Source organism: Oryza brachyantha, chromosome 2 (assembly GCF_000231095.2).
Source record: "Oryza brachyantha chromosome 2, ObraRS2, whole genome shotgun sequence".
Taxonomy (NCBI): domain Eukaryota; kingdom Viridiplantae; phylum Streptophyta; class Magnoliopsida; order Poales; family Poaceae; genus Oryza; species Oryza brachyantha.
In genome coordinates this window covers 18,151,754-18,170,951 of record NC_023164.2, presented here as the reverse complement: position 1 = coordinate 18,170,951, position 19,198 = coordinate 18,151,754, and the positions used below count along the sequence as shown (strand labels likewise).

General features: G+C 43.3%; 3 protein-coding genes across 3 annotated transcripts; 1 reads left to right on the top strand and 2 right to left on the bottom strand.

Annotated features, from left to right (window-relative positions):
• Positions 1-82: 82 nt before the first annotated feature.
• LOC102711224 (serine/threonine protein phosphatase 2A 55 kDa regulatory subunit B beta isoform-like) lies at positions 83-3,225 on the top strand. Its single transcript, XM_040520505.1, has 14 exons — positions 83-358; positions 448-551; positions 664-768; positions 842-964; positions 1,042-1,230; positions 1,328-1,419; positions 1,539-1,657; positions 1,788-1,911; positions 2,012-2,138; positions 2,236-2,304; positions 2,401-2,492; positions 2,587-2,664; positions 2,759-2,829; positions 2,938-3,225. The coding sequence occupies exons 1-14, from the start codon at positions 139-141 to the stop codon at positions 3,075-3,077; spliced, it is 1,653 nt and encodes a 550-aa protein (XP_040376439.1). The 5' UTR covers positions 83-138; the 3' UTR covers positions 3,078-3,225.
• An 85-nt stretch (positions 3,226-3,310) lies between these two features.
• LOC102711500 (ATP-dependent DNA helicase MER3 homolog) lies at positions 3,311-12,355 on the bottom strand. Its single transcript, XM_006647458.3, has 27 exons — positions 12,280-12,355; positions 11,995-12,095; positions 11,536-11,719; positions 11,287-11,448; positions 10,973-11,210; positions 10,831-10,867; positions 10,718-10,764; positions 10,371-10,408; positions 10,166-10,187; positions 9,863-10,075; positions 9,585-9,741; positions 9,450-9,501; positions 8,750-8,821; positions 8,585-8,634; positions 8,391-8,508; positions 8,247-8,310; positions 8,095-8,178; positions 6,953-7,078; positions 6,682-6,878; positions 6,408-6,596; positions 6,067-6,315; positions 5,945-5,994; positions 5,797-5,814; positions 5,287-5,369; positions 4,898-5,183; positions 4,194-4,237; positions 3,311-4,083 (listed from the first exon to the last, which is right to left on the bottom strand). The coding sequence occupies exons 2-27, from the start codon at positions 12,081-12,083 to the stop codon at positions 3,335-3,337; spliced, it is 3,618 nt and encodes a 1,205-aa protein (XP_006647521.1). The 5' UTR covers positions 12,084-12,095; positions 12,280-12,355; the 3' UTR covers positions 3,311-3,334.
• A 366-nt stretch (positions 12,356-12,721) lies between these two features.
• LOC102711326 (GDSL esterase/lipase At5g33370-like) lies at positions 12,722-14,647 on the bottom strand. The gene is made up of 5 exons (XM_040520506.1): positions 14,267-14,647; positions 14,036-14,163; positions 13,693-13,935; positions 13,285-13,537; positions 12,722-13,165 (listed from the first exon to the last, which is right to left on the bottom strand). The coding sequence occupies exons 1-5, from the start codon at positions 14,508-14,510 to the stop codon at positions 12,930-12,932; spliced, it is 1,104 nt and encodes a 367-aa protein (XP_040376440.1). The 5' UTR covers positions 14,511-14,647; the 3' UTR covers positions 12,722-12,929.
• Between the last annotated feature and the right edge of the window lie 4,551 nt (positions 14,648-19,198).

Genomic DNA, 19,198 nt, shown 5'->3' with positions numbered 1-19,198 from the left:
CGACGAGGCGTGCGGCTCGGAGGCAGCCTCTAATAATCGTGAAGAAATGAACCAAAAAAAAAACAGAAGATGAGATGATTGACTGGCCATGGGCTCTCCCCAGCTAGAGCACAGCAGCGCTGCGCCCTGGTCGCGGCGATGAGCAACTCCGGCAGGAGGAGGAGGAGCCCGAACTCCATAGCTCCTTCCCCTGTCTCCTGCTCTTCCTCCCCTCCCGGTTCGCAGGAAGCTCAGGCACCGTCACAGCTTCCCAGCTGGAAGTTCTCCCAGGTGCTCGGCGAACTGCCGCTTGCCGCCGCCGCCGCCGGCGGCGGCGGTGCAGGCCACGACAGCGGCACTCTCCAGCTCCAGGACGATGGTACGTACTACTACTTGTCACGCTGTGTCAAACGCCATCGGGATTTTGGCTTTTCGTCCGAGGACAATCCGGTTCTTGAACGGTTGCAGGTGATACGGTCTCGGCCATCGAGTTCGACGGTCAGGGCGAGCACCTGGCCGCCGGCGACCACGCTGGGCGCGTCATCCTCTTCCGGAGAACCGACGAGAGCGACGTAAGAGCCCTGCATCTCAAAGCAGCTGCTATACTTCAAGTACGGTTCCTGCAGCACGATCGATCGAGCTGGGCGGTTGACCCCGCGCGCGATTCTTGTTTGCCGCATGCAGGAGCCGCCGCCGTCTCGTGCGGAGCTGGAGCGGACGGACTACGCCGCCGCGGCGGCGGCGCCGGCGTACAGCTACATGGCGGAGTTCCAGAGCCACGAGCAGGAGGTGAGTGAGTCACCCACCGATCGAGACGTACGCTCTGGAACGCAGTACGCTCTACTGACCACTAGCAATGCAGTTCGACGTGCTGCACAGCTTGGAGATCGGCGAGAAGGTGAAGAAGCTGAGATGGTGCGCGCGGCCGAACAGCTCGTCGCTGTGCATGCTCACCACCAACGACCGCACCGTCAAACTCTGGAAGGTAAGGTGGCGACGGATAGGATGGCCATTGCCCAATCACTGGCTCATGGATGTAACGATTCCATAGCTTCAAGGTAGGTCTCCGAACACAGGTGGAGGAAAGGGGACGGCCAGCCGCGGCGGCGACGGAGCACTCCGGCGTCGCTGTCGGAGATCGCGCCGCTCGGGGGAGACGATTCCGGCGTGAGAAATGGGTACTATCACGAGTGCGCAAGCAAGAAGGCTAGGAGCTATCTGTCCCCGGATTCCACCGAACATTCTGACAAGGCACTACCGTGCTCTCTCTCTCTGCAGCATTGCAATTTTCTGCTGAACTCCGTCTGGGCATGCCTGACATTTGCGCCATACCGCCATGTGTGATCAGGCAGGCGAGGTTGGAGAAGGGTACTCCGCGAAATGCCGGAGAGTGTTCGCTCGTGCTCATGAGTACAACATCAACTCTCTCTCAAACAACTGGTAGGCCGATACGGTAATTAGCTTCGTTCATTTGCAAACCATTTTGTCAAAAATTCTTCTTGCTTAACAAAACGGTGTCAAATCGATCGTAATTTTCATTGGTTTTCATGCGATCGCAGTGACGGGGAGACGTTCGTGTCGGCCGACGATCTGAGGATCAACCTGTGGCACCTGGAGGTGACAGGCCAGTGCTTCAACATCGTGGACATGAAGCCCGCGGACATGGAGGATCTCGTAGGTGATTTTAGTTTGGTTTGGTTAGAGGTAGTAGTAGAGCACTAGAGCATAGAAACGCCACAATGCCACACCAAATGCCGAGAGACAAGTTCTTGACGTACGCGTAGCTGTTGTTTTTCTTTTTGGATCAGAGGTGATCACTTCGGCAGAGTTCCACCCGTCGTCGTGCAGCCTCCTCGCCTACGGCAGCTCGAGGGGCTTCGTCCGGCTGGTCGACCTCCGGCGGTCGGCGCTGTGCGACGGCAACGTCAGAATGTGAGCCCGAGACAGTTTGCTGATGTAGTCTAGTAGTAGTAGTACTCTCCTTTTTTGCTCCTCTGAAACTATTGCCAAATGGTTGATTACTGCTGTACAGATTCCAAGATCGCGAGAACAGCACGCAGCCTAGGACACTCTTCACTGAGATCATCTCTTGCATCTCCGACGTGAAGTTCACTGGAGATGGGAAGCATCTTCTAAGTCGTGACTACATGAACCTGAAGGTATTCTGAATTCCATTGTCTTGGCTTCCATTGTCATGTTAATGCTGAAACTTTTGAAGTTCCTGAAAACTAACTCAGTTAACATCTCTGCGTTCAGCTCTGGGACTTGCGCGTCGAGAGCTCCCCTGTTGCAACTTACAAGGTGCATGAGTTCCTTCGTCCTAAGGTACGTATTAATCCGGCACAAAACGTTTCACTGTCTTGCATCGCTCTGTCCGTTGCGTCAGGCAGCACACAACAACATAAGAACTTATTTTTGCAGCTGTCAGAACTGTACAACAACGACAGCATATTCGACAGGTTCAGCTGCTGCTGCAGCAAGGGAGGGGACCACTTCGCCACTGGATCTTACAGGTTTCTACTGCTGCAAGGAATCAACCTCATACATATATAGTCTACTACGATGTCGCTCACCATCCTTATCCATCTTGTGGTTCTTTGTGTTCAGTAATACATTCAGAGTTTTCTCGCGTGGTGCTGCAAATCGCAACGGAATTACGTTGGAAGCTAGCACGAACCCTTACAGGTAAGGTACTTAGCGTTATTCTTTTATCTCGCTTTTAATGCCGTCAAATGGCTTACACTTTGACAAGGCTGGCCTAATACGGTGAAGAATTCAGGATACGATCGTTCGCCCCTGCAAAGAGCTCAGGTCTGCTCAGCAGTTTTGCTCGCGGAATCCAGAGAAAAGGTTCGAAGAATTAATCGAGATCTTCATGTCTATGTGTTCTTTCAGTGATGCCTCTGCTTTAGAACTGAAGCTTGTAGGGCGTGCTCTGGTAATTCTCTTCCCGTGCAGGTCAAGATGGACCAAGATCTGACGGCCGGGAGGACACCCAATGTGACATGGAATCAAAGGTGACGCATCTAGCTTGCCACCCGACAGAAAACTTCCTGGTTTGTGCAGCCAATTACAGCTTGTACATGTATCATACATAGTCATCTGCTCCCTTTCCCATTTTGTTTGGTGGGAGATACTGGATACTGGAGGAAATATAGAGGGCAGAAATTTACTGGACACATTGAGTGAAAATACTATGCATTATATTCGTATCTTTTGTGCATTGAGACATATTTATGCGACACTCGAGACCTATGAGTCGTCAGGAAGTTCTTTTTGCTAAGCATCTGGTAGTTTACAATGCATATTTTCTGGCGTTTCAAGATGTGCTGCGCTGCACAAGATCACCACTGGGTCAGAGAAATGAGAAGACACTCTTGACGCCAAGAAAAGATGCACCAGTCCCACTGCCCTTTGCACTTGCTAATATATCCTTGCAATAATCCTGAATCCTGAGAGGTTGGACTGAGGCTGCGACTTGCTTTGTACATTGCATGGACTGGAAATCTGCGAGTGGACTTCTGAAGCAGGATTTGCACTTCTCAGATGAGCTGTCCATTTTACCTAAAAATTGAAGAGAATTCTCATCTGGAGTCTTGTTTAGGGGAACAGATGAGCTATCCCTTTTACCTGCAAATTGAAGAGGGCTCTCATCTTGGATCCTGCTTAGGGCTTTGCTCTTCTCAGATGGGTTTTCTCTTTTACCTGCAAGTTGAGTAGAGTTTTTGTCTTGAGTTCTGTTCAGCTGAGATAGACTCCCCGGTTTTCCTGTAAACCGAAAGGAGCTCTTTTCTGCACTGCTGCTCAGGATGTTGCGACACCTCTCAGCTGTATTGGTTGGAGAGACTCTAGCCTCAGTACGATCAGATACCATAGGCATGACCTCATCATCTGCATGCAGACTGCTCTTATCCAGTCCAAACTGATCGCCTGATGTCTTCATTTTCTTAAGTATCAAAGGTTCATAAGAGCTATCCATGGATTTCGACAACAACAGAGCGGGGAAATCTCTGGATTTCTTGCGAATGTGTTCAAAAATTGTATTGTTGGTGGCACTTTTGCATTCTGCCTCTCTTGGTTCAGAAACCAATTCATCTTGAATATCTGAATACGATATTTCATTCTTCAGTGAGCAAGATAATAAAAATTTTCTTGGCAGGAAGACAAATGAAAAACACAATAGGTGTGTATAGTGTCATATAGCATTGTGTTACCTTCATAATCTTCTTCAGGCAGTAGAGTAAAGCTTGGGACCTCCCTGTAGTCATAAAAAAAAATCACCTTAGAAAGCTACATTCAGAGAGAACTAGAGAACTTTCAGATAAAATGGTTACAAAATAATACATGGTTGAAGAACACAGGTCAGAAATTTCACTACTAGCTGTGATCTATTGCAATCCTGTGGTGACCTGATTCAATCCATGCAGATAATTCCTTTTTTTTTAGCCAGGTCAGCCGAAATATTGGACTGGCCAATTTCATTAAGATTGGGGATAAAGATTGCACATTACATATGTTCGATAGAAAGCTGTTGAGGGAGGTTCAAACCCCCCAGGAGCTAACATGACCGTTCTAAAAGAAACTACTCAGCATTAACTTTAAACATGCCAGCATCCTTCCAAAGGGCAATCTCCTCCTTGATTGTCTGAAACAACCCCCCGCTGTGCAGGACTTTCCCTCCAACACTACTGCGTTCATTTTCTTTCAAATTAGCCAAGTGACTAGCATAAAGCAAGTGTTGAACAATTTCTTGTAGCTCATCTGAAAAACACGACTCACAACTAGCCACCATTCTCCCAGTTGCAGATAATTCAAAAACACATTGTATATGTAGAATGATGGCCACCATATAGGTCTACTATTTTGGCTGTGTTAACTATGGAATCCCTGGCAATGTAGAGAGAAGGTTAAGACTTACATTGAAGCTAAGTTGTTGTACTCTCTTGTTCCCAGAATGTCCACATCATTATAAGCTTTATCTGGAGCATTGGCCATAGCATCATCTTCTATAACATATACCTCTTTAGAAAGTGGGCTCTGTCCATTATGATACTGAGATTGGTTTGTTCGAGTTGTTCTAGAGCTAACCAAACAACTCTCTGCAGGCAGATTGTGCAAGAATTCTGCCTTTTTAATCCCAAACACTTTGGTTGCTTGCAAATCTTCCCTGCTGACCACATGCTTCTTGTGTATATCAAGACCAACTTCAGCATAAAAATAAGGATATGAACTATGTCAGCATAAAATCGTACACACTATAGAGGAATTTTCATTTTATGATAAATAGTTCTCCAATGATAATATTACCGTATTCTTCAAAAATGAGGTCAACCTTCAGAGTCACCCTGGCATTTGGGGGGCATGACACATACAGTTTCACAGAGTATGGACTGCATTTTTCAAATTAGGCAGTTAAGAGTATTTCTGAACAACTGAGCTCCAACTTAGATGTCTAAGCTGCATGCAGCAAAATATTCTAAGGTGGTACCTAGATAATAAATTCTATTCATCCCTGCTATCATGATGTTGTCATCTTTTATATGAAACAAGGGTTCTTTTGCTTATTTGGTGGTTAAGACAACAGCTAATAGCTCAATAAAAATAAGCTTTCAATAGTTTTGCTAGATTAAGGTGTTTAAAGAAGACACTAATCGAATGAAAAGAGTATCCTCCTCAATGCAGTAGAAAAGATTTTTAGAAAGTCTTAATTCTAAATCTGTATTTTTCTCATTAATTTTAACGGTAGAATCAAATATCATTTGCTTTTATCTTTCTATAGAAGGATTGAAGAATTAGCTCCAATAACAGAAATACTACCTGGAAAAATCTTGAGTCCTTCACAGATGAATTGGAAATGGTGCAACAACCACCACAAGAACAACAAATAAGAACATATCAGGATAGGGCATAGTGGCACTAAAGGAAAGGTAATAGACTATAATGGACATCAAATAAAGCAACTGACTTTATTTTCTCATGGAAAAGGATCATATTATCTTCCTCTGAGCCCACAACCTGACAAAGAATTGTGTAAAAAATTAGGTTTCAAGAGTGTCAATTGATCCAAAACAAAGTTAAAAAGGATACCATATCAGCATAATTCTGTTTACTGGATTGAACTGCCTGTGACAGGCGAGACAGTGTTACTATAATTGTTGACTTTCCCTGTCTGTTTCCAGCATCCTCTATGTTCATGTCAATTTTGGGGCTTAATGATGATAGGGAACTTTTTATACTATATCCGAATGGATAATTGCGTCCTGTTACGGATTCTATCTTCCTAGCTTCAGCAGTTGCCAAACTCTCAAAAGAATCAATTCCAGCAGTCTTCAGTGCCTGGGATGACAGTGATAACCTCAAGCATTAATTATGCAGACTACGGATACAATGATAGTGTTCATACTCAATAACAAAGATAATATAATAACCTTTGCTGTGACAATTCCAATTCCAGGCAATTGCTTCAGCAAAAATGAACTGCTCTCCCAAAGTTTTTGGTGCAAGCATTTCGCAAGGAGCATAGAATTTATGGCAGATTTGTAATTCTTTTTGTATATGAAATATTCTCTCATGCATTTGGCAACTCTGCATCCATTTGAGCATATTGAATTTGTTTCCTGAATGCAAATTGCAGGAATTAAAATAATTCAAAAGAATAGGTGATAAAACCAAATGGTATTTTGAACAGGACAAGCAAATTACCTGGTTGAGGGATAAATCATGGACTAGAGGGTCCCCAGTTAAACAGTCATTTACCAGTATAAATATTTTTTCTTCTCTCATTTGAATACGCTTCTTCCTTTTTCCGTTTGCACAAACAACATGGAACCGAAGCCTTCCCTCTTTGTCAGTATTTATGTCATTAAGGAGCTTCTTCTCATTTCGGCGTAGTTGGATCCCTTGATATTCCAGAAAACAAATCAAATTGCTACACTATATTTAATTATTAGTTAAACAAATTAGAGCCACCTACAAGTAATCTCTGCAGAGTGACAGATGATATGCAAAAGATCTTCTAAAGTGCAACAGGCAGAAGCTTTGACAATAAGCTTCATCGTATCAAATTTCAGATAGAATTTTGTCATCAGCTTCCCAGGTTCTGAGGAGAAAAAATAGATCTCAGAAGAGTCCTCTTTAATATAGAAGTTGCAATATTGATAAATATGCAAATGAGCTGAGTAACTGCATTTAGGTAGCAAGGGACTTGAACAGTTGATGCACAAACAGAACCAGAAACACTAGAAAAATAGTAACAAAAGTATTTATGTTATGGGACAGGATTAGGCTTCAAGTTGAATATCCAGCCCTCAAAGGACCTGCCATGTTTGCCAGCAGAACTTCTTACGAAAATGAAACTCCATTAAATTTGGATAAGGCTGTGTACATTTTAGTGTTAGCTGTTAAGGAAGTCATGATCAGAAAGCCTACACAAATATTTCATGTTATCTGCTTGAACTATTAGAGTGAATGCCTGCCCCCAGATATTCAAGCATGCGCCAGTGTTAGCTGTTAGTGTTACAGGCCAGATATTGATGCACTAGTCTGCGTCAGTTGTTAAGGTTGCTGAGGTAAGAAAAGCTCAGTACCACACCAATCATAAACTCATACTTGGAACAAGTTGAAAAAAATGCATGTTATCCACAGTATAATGCTCAATTTTCATGCACGGTCAAATTTAGGTCTATTACCTAAATGTGTTTTAGATACAATAATGTGATTAGAAACTAGAACCCTTTGGGCACTTAACATGCACCATCCAACGAACCCAGTTCAAGGAACCACAGTTATGTATTTAGCCCAATGTAACAGAAAGAGTTTCCATGGATCAGGTTGGTGTATACTAAAGATGATAGTGCTTCTATGCTCCCCCCAAAACTGAATTGCACAAAAATATTAATCAACGCCATCAGTGGTGCATGGTAGCAAATCAGACACCCACCCAATCCCCATCCTACAACACATACACCCAAACCCACCACCCCAAGCGTACTTTACATGATGTAGGTATGTGCGCAGATGGCCAACACACAAGTATAGCAAAATAAGGAGTGCACTGTTAACTGTTTTCCGACTACATACATGCAAACTTTTTTTTTACAGAATTAGAAAATTTACCTAATGGTTTTAGAAGGAAACCATCTTCATCTGTCCAAATTAGCCCATACTCCCCCAGCTCATGGATCTTCTCAACACATATATCTGACATTGAGTTCATAACAATCAAAATCCCATAGAACCATGGAGTGTACAAAGTACAAGAAAGATACCTTTCATTTGCTTTTCAAGAAGTTCACGTGGAATCTCTTTCTTAATTCCGTAATGCTGAGGATTCTGGTAATTTAATTCGTCAAAGTCAGTTCATGCATTCAAGCAAATGAATTTAATGATTTATAATATTAATTTGACCATGCCTTCTTTATCCTTATGTACAAATACGAACACTTGAGCCACTCAATAGCCAAAGTTATATCAGACACCGTCAACTGAACAATCTCTGCATTTAGATGCTCAACCGCACATGGAAGTAACCTGGTCATAGCTTCCATACTCACAAAGAAGTTTGAAATGGTATGCAATCCATGTAAAAATCAAGTAAAATACTCACTGAGACTCCACCATTTCACATCCATTTAGAAGGTTCTCATACAGATGCACCTACAAGATAAACTTACAGGTTAGAACAGAAGACCTACAGAACCAATTTTACCAGTAGTGGTGTGATACTAAAATATTTCAGAGTTAACAAGAGTGGAAAACATAGATCCTTTACTGTCTCTCTTCTTGTCATGATTATAATTGTTCCAGTATCATCAAATGGTGGGCGCCCAGCCCTCCCACACATCTGTAGATCATCCAAATAAGGGGCATTGTCAGAAGCAAGAGGAAAATCATATACTATAATTTTCTAATTGCATCACAAAATGCTCTGAACTTCGATTTATGTTGATTTTAATAAAAAATACAATCTTAACATATTACAGTATAAACAATTGAACTTGTATGTGGCATGAAATTCGCACATCCAATTTCAAGTGTTCTCTAGATAAAAGATCAAATGATGTGATGTTGTGGGAATAAGTATGTGAGAACCAACTTATCCTATCTGCTACAGACAATCAATTTAACCTGTATGCAGCATGATATTTAGTACATCCGATGTACCTCTTTTTTCATAAATAACTATTCCAGTAATAAACTTATGGCAATAAGTAGGTCATAACCAACTTAACGGCTGTCCAAGCAAAATGTTAGCGTATGAGTATGATATTGCAGTTATAGGTCATGAAAGATTGTCTTCTCATGCATTTTTTAAGCGTGTCTGTTGGTTCAGATTAACCAGGTGTATAGCATTAAGGCTACATATCAGGGATACAAAATCACATTTTTTTAATGACGAAATTGAATAAATATTCCTGTACATCAACAAGGATGCATCTACAGATGCAAATTAGACATAATAGTATGCATACCTGAAGAACCATGGATCTCTCATATTCTACATAGAGGCCCTTCTCTTTGTTGCTGAAAAATATAATGAATATCAGAGAAAAATCATTAAAATGATAGAGATTAATGCAATCACTGGATATTTGAAATGGACTCACAAAAATTGTGTTGACTTTATCACCACTGTGTGTGCAGGTAAATTGATACCATGTGCCAAAGTATTCGTCGTGCAAAGTATTTGAAGATCACCCTTCAGGAATAGTCCCTCAACAACACTCCTATCCTTTAGGCAAAGACCACCGTTGTGATAACCAACTGAAAATTGGAAATAAGGTAACATCAGCTATCAGTGTAACGTTAGGCAATACAATAAAACATGGGAAACCAATTGCAGGTTATGAAGGTATCATGGGTCAAGAAGAAGATTCAACATGACCTCCATGTACGATACAAGCCTGCAACTGCTTGTCACTACAGGTTAGGGCTGCCTCCTTTAGATGTTCATACTGCTGCATCGATTTCATAAATGGATTTGAATATCCCAGTGAACTTGCAGTTTGTGAAAGGCACTGTGCTGCTTCTTGTGCGCCTTTTCTAGTAGAACAGAAAACAAGTGCAGACTTTCCTCTTGAATGTTGCATCAGTATATCTGTATATCAATATTCTCATTTATTTTGAATCCAGAAATTCTGCTAACCTAATTTGCGGTGCAATTGACAGATAATTAGATGTAACTTACCATAAATGAAACTTTGGAGCCTCTACAAGTTGAAAGAAATAAAGAAAATTAATATATCAGATTTCATTCTGTAATCCTGAACAAATGATCAGTATAGTAGTACAACTCAAGGGGATGCAGAAGACATCTAACTAGCACATTGTCCTTTCTAATTTTGAAGAAGTTTTAAAGAAGGAGCATTCTTGGATAGTAAGAAAATACATACCCTCTCAAATAGGAAGTCATTTCTTGCTGGAGCGTAGCCTAAATAGCACGTGAAACAGATAAATATTAGGTCAAACATATAAATTGCTCGTTATGCCTTATAAGGCCAGCAGGATATGCTACGTGATCAGAGCAAAGTTTTCAGGTGTTCATGATGTTATGGAACAAGATAAAAATAATGATATATTCAAATATCATTTCATGACTATATTCTGCGAGGAAGTTTCAGGTGCAGGTTGGAGGTAGTCATGACAAAAAAAATCTCATTTTGAGGTAAGTAAATCAAATGTTTCAATCCATACACTTTGGCCAAATTTATTGCAATATGATGAGAAACAAGAACCATACCAAAAACCTTGGTTGTCAATTTCACTGGCCTCATCTCTTCTCCAAATCTGCAAAAGGAATATATAAATAAGGAATTCTAGCGGTGGTATCCTTGATATAATTGTTTTCATTACCTTTTTATTCCTTCAGAAGGTACTTCCAGCCACTCCGCTGATATCCCAACAAGCCAAAACGTAAGTAACCTTTAACAGAACATAATATAGTATGTAAATGAAAAGGAGACATGTTGGCACCATACTGGATGGAGCTACCAACCTATATCCTCAATATTAGGGATAGTAGCAGAAACTGCTACGAATCGAACATTTGCCAAAGGGGCAGATTTCATTGTGCCAAGTCGAGAAAGCATTTTTATTCTACTGACAATTGCTTCTAAGGCCGCTCCACGGGGATCGTTGAGAAGATGAACTTCATCAATAAGAATCAAAGCAATGTCACTGAAGAAACCCAGTCCACCATCTCTTATTCCATGACGACTCACAGAATCAAACTTCTGCAACATCGTTAAAAAAACAAGTGGCTAGAATTTGAGCCAGTCCTCTTTTTACATCGTGCGAAGCAACATATACCTCAGGAGTTGTGAGAATTAAATCAGCGTCATGTATGGATTTGATGTTATAGAAGTCATTGTCACCAGTGATCTCCAAGCAATTGATTCCCAACGAGCCCAACTTCATGTTCCAGTCACGCAACTTCTCCTGCACCAATGCCTTCATTGGAGCGATGTAGATCTATGAGGCAGTCCAAATTAAGCAAACGGTAAAAAACCTAAGTCCCAGATGTATGAGAAAATGGCTAAAAGGGCAGTTGACACGTACTGTTTTCAAGGTTCCTTTGATCAAATTAAACCTCCAATCTGACGAGAGGAACCTTGAGAGAAGCCTCATAATGCAGAGCTCAAACAGCACGGTCTTTCCACTCCCGGTAGGCGCAGAGATAACCATGTTTACATCCGAGAGGAAGCACGCAGGGAAGCACTCGCTCTGCAAGGAATTGAAATACCTGCACGGATGCCAGGATACCACTGTAAACCCCATCCCAACTGCTCCATGGAGCGGATCATTTCACGTTCCATACCACAATCCACATTCCGCAATGGTGCATTGGTGCATCGTTAGACTGATGCGCTACGAGGAGGCTACTCAACATCTCAATCTACTGAATGCATCAGTGCGATCATACAACCACACAGAAACACACCGTGCAAACACCGTAACCGCGGACCCACGGAGTTTGGTATCAGCAGATGCATTAATACATCGCGGTACTGCGCGCACCTGAACCCGAAAGCGGAGCGGAACGGCGGGGGAAGGTCGGCGACGGAGTGCAGCGCGTACGGGTCGCCGAGATGTCCCATCGCCGCCATCGCTTCCGGTCCCTGCAGAAAAAAATCGAGCGATCGCGGGGTGAGTAGTCCGCCGCGAGGGGTTTCGTCGAACACGTTGCGCGCGCGGCGGTGGCGGCGATCGGAGCAAAACCGGCTCGCGGACGAACCGATCGGTGAAGGCTCAAGCGCGGGGTAGGAACCAAGGAATACGAGAGGTATGGAAGGAGAGGCCTACCGATCGGTGGAACTGGATTTGGAGGTGGGATTTGGGAGCAAGGAGGCGGGGAGAAGGAGAGATGGAGAGAAGCGCGGCTGCTTCCCGAGGGAACAGAGGAGGGAGAAGGAATGGCAGGAGATGCCGCGAGTGGAGGATGCCTCTGACGTCTCGAGGTGAGGAGATGAGCCGTGGAGGCGTGGATGCTTGCAACGGGAAGGAATTCAAATTCTGGTTTGAAGGCTCACGCTGTCACGTCCGTTCGTGCCAGGAACACAAAGGAGCGGTATATTTTTAAATAAAAAATAATTTACAGATAAAAAGTGTTATATATATAATAATTAAGTCTAAGAATCGATGAAAAAACCTTAAAATCAACTTTAAATTTAATATTGAAAATTCAAATTTTGATTCCAGTTAATCATGATTAGAACCTGTAACCGTAACTCTATCTGGTGAGCACATTAGCGATTGGTTCATCACGAAAGCAGCAGCATTCTGATTCAGCCAACAAATACACTAAATAACCAAATTGAAATTGTTACACAGGTGGAGAGTGTATTATACTCCGTGCCGTTCATGATAGATATAACTAGTATAGCGGAGTACGTACGTAACGTGCTCCCGATGATCGACGCGATCAGTACATATGTATGTATCTGTCTATCAAACTAGAGCCTTTCCTCGTCGACGGCGAGGATGGTGCTGAGGTTCATGGGGTGCATGTAGTCGGTGGAGCCGTGCATGAACTGGCCGACGACGATGCGGTTGGCCTTCTCCGTGGGGTGGAACGCGTCCCAGAACGCGAACGCCTCCCGGTCCTCGCACACGTTCGATGCCGCCGTGCAGAGCCCGATCCCGTTGTACGGCCCCTGCCCGCAGCACGCTACCTGCACGTTCGTAAAACCTGCAACAACAAAGGAACAACACGACGGCATCAGGTCAGTCACGCCACGCGTTTCGGCTTCGGTCGTCGGCCGGTCGCCGTCGCCGCCGGCCGTCGCGCGAGCGTACGTTCGTACGTACCGTAGTTCTGGGGGTTGTTGATGTAGTCGAAGTTCATGCGGTAGGTGTTGGCGGTGACGAAGACGTCGGCGCCGAGCTCGCGGTTGAGGCCGTGCACCATGCTCACCAGCTGCGGGTTGTAGAGGTCCACGGCGCGCGTCAGCTCAGCCGCGCACTCCCCGCCGCGGCTGTGCAGCGCCAGCTCCGCCGGCACGCACCCCAGCGGCCCCGTCCCCGTCACGATCACGCGCCGCGCCCCCAGCTCGTACAGCCTCTGCAAAGGCGCCGCGGCGGCCGGTGTCACGGTGTCAGTGAGTGACAGCGACCAATTGATTTGACAGTTGTGCGGTGGCAGGCAGCTGGTAGCTCGGCCATGAACTACTACAGGACGATCTCGTGTTATCGTGTAGCTGTATTTATTTTAATTACCGCGAGGATTTTCTTGTACTCGGAGATGATGAACGGGACGTAGTCCTGGATGGCGAACTGGCGCGACCGCACGGACATGGGCACGAGGTAGTAGTTGTTCACGAAGTCGTTGCCGCCCAGCGTGATGAGCACCAGAGCCCCGTTCACGAGCCGCTTCGCCTGCTCCTCGCCGACCAGAGCCCTCAGCTTGCGCTGGTACTCCCGGAAGTACTGCAGCTGATCGCCGATCCTGATTATGTTCACCTGTTCATGCACAAACACCACACACACAGTCTGGAGGTCAGAAACACGGTGATTATAAATGGCGGGGAGAAGTGAAAGAATTGGGCGGTTTTTGTCGTACGAACTGCACGCCTGTGTCGTTCAGGATCCCGACGCCGGCCGACGCGAAGTTCGCGCCGACGAGCAGCTTCTCCCCTCGGAGCTGAGGGCTGAGGTACGGCAACGCAGGCTCGGCACCGAGATGCTCACCTGAAGAAAATATATGGCAGTGTCAGTCAAACGTGTCGACACTCGACGCGACAACACCACTGTCTCTGAAAATACAGTACGCAGGGTTAACGTAAACACGCACTGATAATGTCGGGAATGTTGAGCCCGTTGGAGAAGCGGCCCGTGGCCTGGTGCGTCGGGAAGTCGATGCCGTACGGCGGCGCGTCGGCGCGCGCCGTGGTGATCAGGTAGTTGTTGTTGCCGTTGTCGACGAGGGAGTCGCCGAACACGAAGAAGGCCCGCGCCGCGGACGCCGGCGCCGGTGCGGCCGCCGCAGCGAAGACGGCAACGACGAGCAGAGGAACGAAAAAGGCAGCGGCGTCCATTATCGCTTGCGGATGCGAGAAACAGTGCTGCCTCTGCCTTGCTGCGATCAAGACGCCCCCCACTCGTGCCAGTGGCTGATCGAGTAGTTGATCGATCTATAGTTGCATGCACAGATCGGGGTAAGCTAGCTGGCTAGATCGATCGATCGACCGTTCCTTTTATAGAGGCCTGGGTGGTGTCGCTCGATCGAACGCGCGACGATCTGCTTTGCACAGGTAAAAAAGAGAAAAAATGCCAGCCAGGTGACACTGGCAAATGCGGTGAATGATGCGAGGTGGTTGGCTGATGGGCGCAGCATTTAGGTGCCCCGGCCGGGAGGTAGCTAGGCCGGCTTGCCTTGCCGCCTTGGATCATCCGCGCGCCTGCCCCTACTGCAGGAAGCGTGTGACCACTGGAGAGGTTTCGGTGGTGGATTTGCAAGGTCGCCGGCTTCAGAATTCAGATGCACGAGAGCTGCTAAAATGTCAATCTGCTGTTCTGTTCGGCGTTTGAGGAGAGATTTGCGACTATTCGACGCATATGTTCGTTTACTCAAGTACAGTACACATCCATCGTACATTTTAACGTATTTTGTAGTCCAAGATATCTCTATATACAAATCTTAGGCATTTTCTCGTACCGTGATTGGGCCACATGGCTCTTCCTGATGGAGAGCTTTTTCAATTTAAGTTACTTCCCTCCAATAAGATAGAATAAATTTGTTGTGTTTTCTCATACAATCATAAGGTCACGTGTCTATGTCCGGTTGATAGCTTTTCAATCTGAACATGTCCCTTTGACCTAATAGAAAAAATATCAATGGTATCCAATCTAATCAAGTCTCTCTGATCAGAAGGTTAAATTGGATTTTTTTTTAAATATGAAAAGCATGGCTTTCCAAATTCCAATCCATATCCAAACTTCTGATAAAAAATATATAACTTTCAAGTCCCTCTGATCTCCTGACATCCCTTTGATTAGAGGACACATTAGCTGATGGAGTGGTACGGTCACTGCTCTACTGCTTATCCATTGGGACCCTATACTACTGTCTGAACCATTAGATGCAACATATATGGATCAAGTAGACAATAAATAGTATATACGTGACTATAATAAGCATAAACGTGCCATTATAACACTACCATCTTAAGTTTTTAACTCCTCTATGATACGGTTGATCATTTGTCGTATTGTCGGTTGCCCTTGTTGGAGCACAAGACACTTTTTTTTCCATAGCTCACATACGGTCATGCCATTAACATGAAGATTGTTTTGAATCCCTTGCATGCTTACGGAGGTGTCAGGTTTGGCAGCATTTCTTACACTATAGCCCTTTTAGAAAACTTTAGTCATAAATAGACTCTTAAAAACCTTTGCATACGTTTACCGAACGGTTAAATGGTGTGTTTTTATGAAAAGTTTCTTACGTTCATCTTTTCACTTCTACTTATGCTTATAAGCCAAAATTTAAATTTTCAATCTTAAATTTAAAGTTGATTTTGTGATTTTTTAATTATAATTTATTTCCCAGTATTGGCTTTATATCACTAACAACACACATATAAAAGTTTTATTCATAAATTATTTTTTGTTTGATTTCTTTCACTAAAAAAACCAAAAGGCCATCCTTCATCATCTCACATTTGTAAGGTGTATTTTGAACATCATACCGTTAATACCATTAAATAGCTATTAAAAACAGATACTCTTTCGTCACCAAAAGAACGTAGGCCCGATCCTTGTGAGATTTTCCATACGTATCCTATTGAATCGGCAGAGTTCTTGCTATTCTGCGGTATAACAATCGATGGTGGGTTAAGACAGAGTACGGAATTTAATTTAACACTCCCATCTCTCCACTTATATATATAAGCTAAAATTTGAATTTTCATAGGGTTTACTCAACGATGTTTATTTTTTAGCATTGAATTTTAGATCACTAAGAATACATATAAAAGTATTATTCACAAATTATCTTTCGTTTATAAATATGTCTAAATAATCACCTGTAAGTTAAAAATATCCCAAGTAGCACATGAGTAGACGCACTCACCCTCACATAGGGAGCATGCTTCTCCTAGCATGTGCAAGTTTTTTTTTTTTTTGAAACGTGGGTTCGACCCATGTCAACTACAAGGTGTGTTCGCTTATACTGTTAAATAGTAAATAGTAGTACAAATACATTGTTTTTCTTTCCTACAATATTTACCACCGATTTATCATCAACATAAGCTTTTTAGATATGTCACATTACAAAAAGAAAAGCAATGTTGCTAATTTTGTCATTACAATTTGTCTTGTAATATTATGGTTTTATTATTACTCATGGGTTACTAATTGAAAAAAGTAACGAGTAATTATACTTTGGGCCATATTTTATTAGCGAAGTTTTACTTTGGACCACTCTTAAATCTAATCATTTTATTTTAGACCGAGTAAATCTATTATTGTTATGGTTTGGATCGCCATGAATAATTTTTCAGTGTATATCAATGACATGAAATAAATTGAACAGCGAACTACTATCTATATTCAACCTATATATTTACTGAAAGAGAGGTTCAACATGGTTGAAAAAGTTGTTCGAGATCAGAACAACTGCAAATTTACTTGGTACAAAAATAAAAATATAGGTTAAATGGTGGTTCAAAGTTTAAAAAAATGGTAATAAAAGGTTATCTAAAGTACAATTTAGTCAAAAGTAATTAGAACAATTTGTAACATTTCAATAATATATCCTAAAGACTGTAAATGTCAACAAATTCAGCTATAAGGATGAAATTAGTGCTTTGTTATGTACTCCCTTCGTCAAAGATGAAATTACATCTGGTTGTAAATCTGAACAAACAATTGTCCAGGTCTTCTTATATTTTTTGACGAAATAGACTAGTAGTATCACATAGGGACGTTAAACTGGTTCCTAGTGTACAAGTGTATAATGCAGTGAATCTTTTACCCTTTACAAGTTTCAGCAATGATTGAACTGACAGATTGAACACAAGTTTTTCTCTACAGTTTTTAACTTTTTACATACTGTATATTTCTGTTGTTACCCGTCAGTCTGTGACATCTGGAAGATGGAAAGAGATGCACTCCCTGACAGTCTGCATAAGTTTCCAAGAGTACATCTACCAGTACCAGTTTGCTCTTCAGACTGCAGTTATTAAAACACATGGCCATACTGAAAATGGTAACCTTTTCTTAAACTTCAGTAAAACAAAGGCAGTACTTAAGTCTTCAACCACCACCAAATTTCTAAAACTTACAAAAAGATACAACTTCCAATCAATCGACACAGTCGATCCCACATTCCATTTATTACTGTGCAGAAGCATTCCATCAGTAAAGTAGCATGCCATGTGAAATTCATAAACCAGTGGGGTAGAATTTTGAAGTTGAACTGGCCCCCAGCAAACAGTATGCAATTACAGATCACTTGTTTTAGCTACGAGGACCGCAGTAAATTAATTTTGGTAGGATCAGATGAGTATATTAATTCAGAGATCAGCACTTCAGCAGTGAGTACATATATGCATGTCTGAACAACCATCTCTGAAATTCACCACAGCAGCTATAGCATTTTGGATTTCACTCATATAGCCATATCCGAGTGTAGTTACAACTATGTCAATCAGCTTACCTCAGAAGGTGAAACATGCATGCAGCCGAGCTACTCCGAGTGGACTGGGAGCAGTGAGCTACTGAGTTCAACTAAAACTGGGAATAAAAATGATGAAATTCCACTAGGGCGAAATAGCCGGGTTGGCTAAAGGAGGCCAACCAGATTTTCATTGAGAAAAAAAGGGGGGAGTTACAACTCAAGGGGGATAAACATCAACAGTAAGCTGCTGAAGAAAAAATAAACAAAACTGTACAGACTCAAGAAGACACTAGGGCGAAACAATGGACAAGCCTGACGATGCATCTTCAGACCAACAAATTGGTGTTTTCCTCATTGATCGATTAACTGCGACAAGAAGAACCGACTGAGATTCTTCTTGCCCTCCCTCTTCACACTAAAATATCTAACTCCTTCAGGCTGTGCAGCACCAGGCCACGTCTCCGGCACACTCTCACCAACGAGGTGGGAGACGACGGACGATCTTTCATTCTTGGGTTGGCCTACTGTTCTTTCTCTGCACAGGAAAGCTGCAATGCAAAAACAACTTAATTCAACGATATAATCTAGCATTTTCTACATCATACAAAGCTTTGTGGTAGTAGTACGTACTTAGTGTTTCTATATCATCACGATCTTCTACCTCTCCTTAAAAACCAAAATCCCATTTCCTTTTGCAAAATAGGACGAACTGATCACGGCTTTTCTATTGCTGCAGACTCTTGAAGACCTTGTTGCTGCCGATGCCGTTGAGTGGAATGAGATTCGATGAATGAAAAGCGAACACTGTTTTTCCAACGAAAGAATGGCAATTGCATTTACTGAAGACGCTTCTGCAGCGGTACTGTCGCTGCAATCAAAACTACCCAAGATGAAGCAAGCATCTGCTGGCGAGTTGCGACACCAATTGTACTGCTGCCTCGCGTGTGCTCCGTGCCTTATTATTTGTGCTAGTCTGTCTATGCGCGTAGGAGATCGAAGCGAGAAAAGGTGGAGTTTTTCACCGAAACCGTGAGCGCTAGTGCAGTTTAAGTGCACATTTGCCTGTGCCTGGCTGCCTGCTGAGCCGTTATCACCGTGAACTGG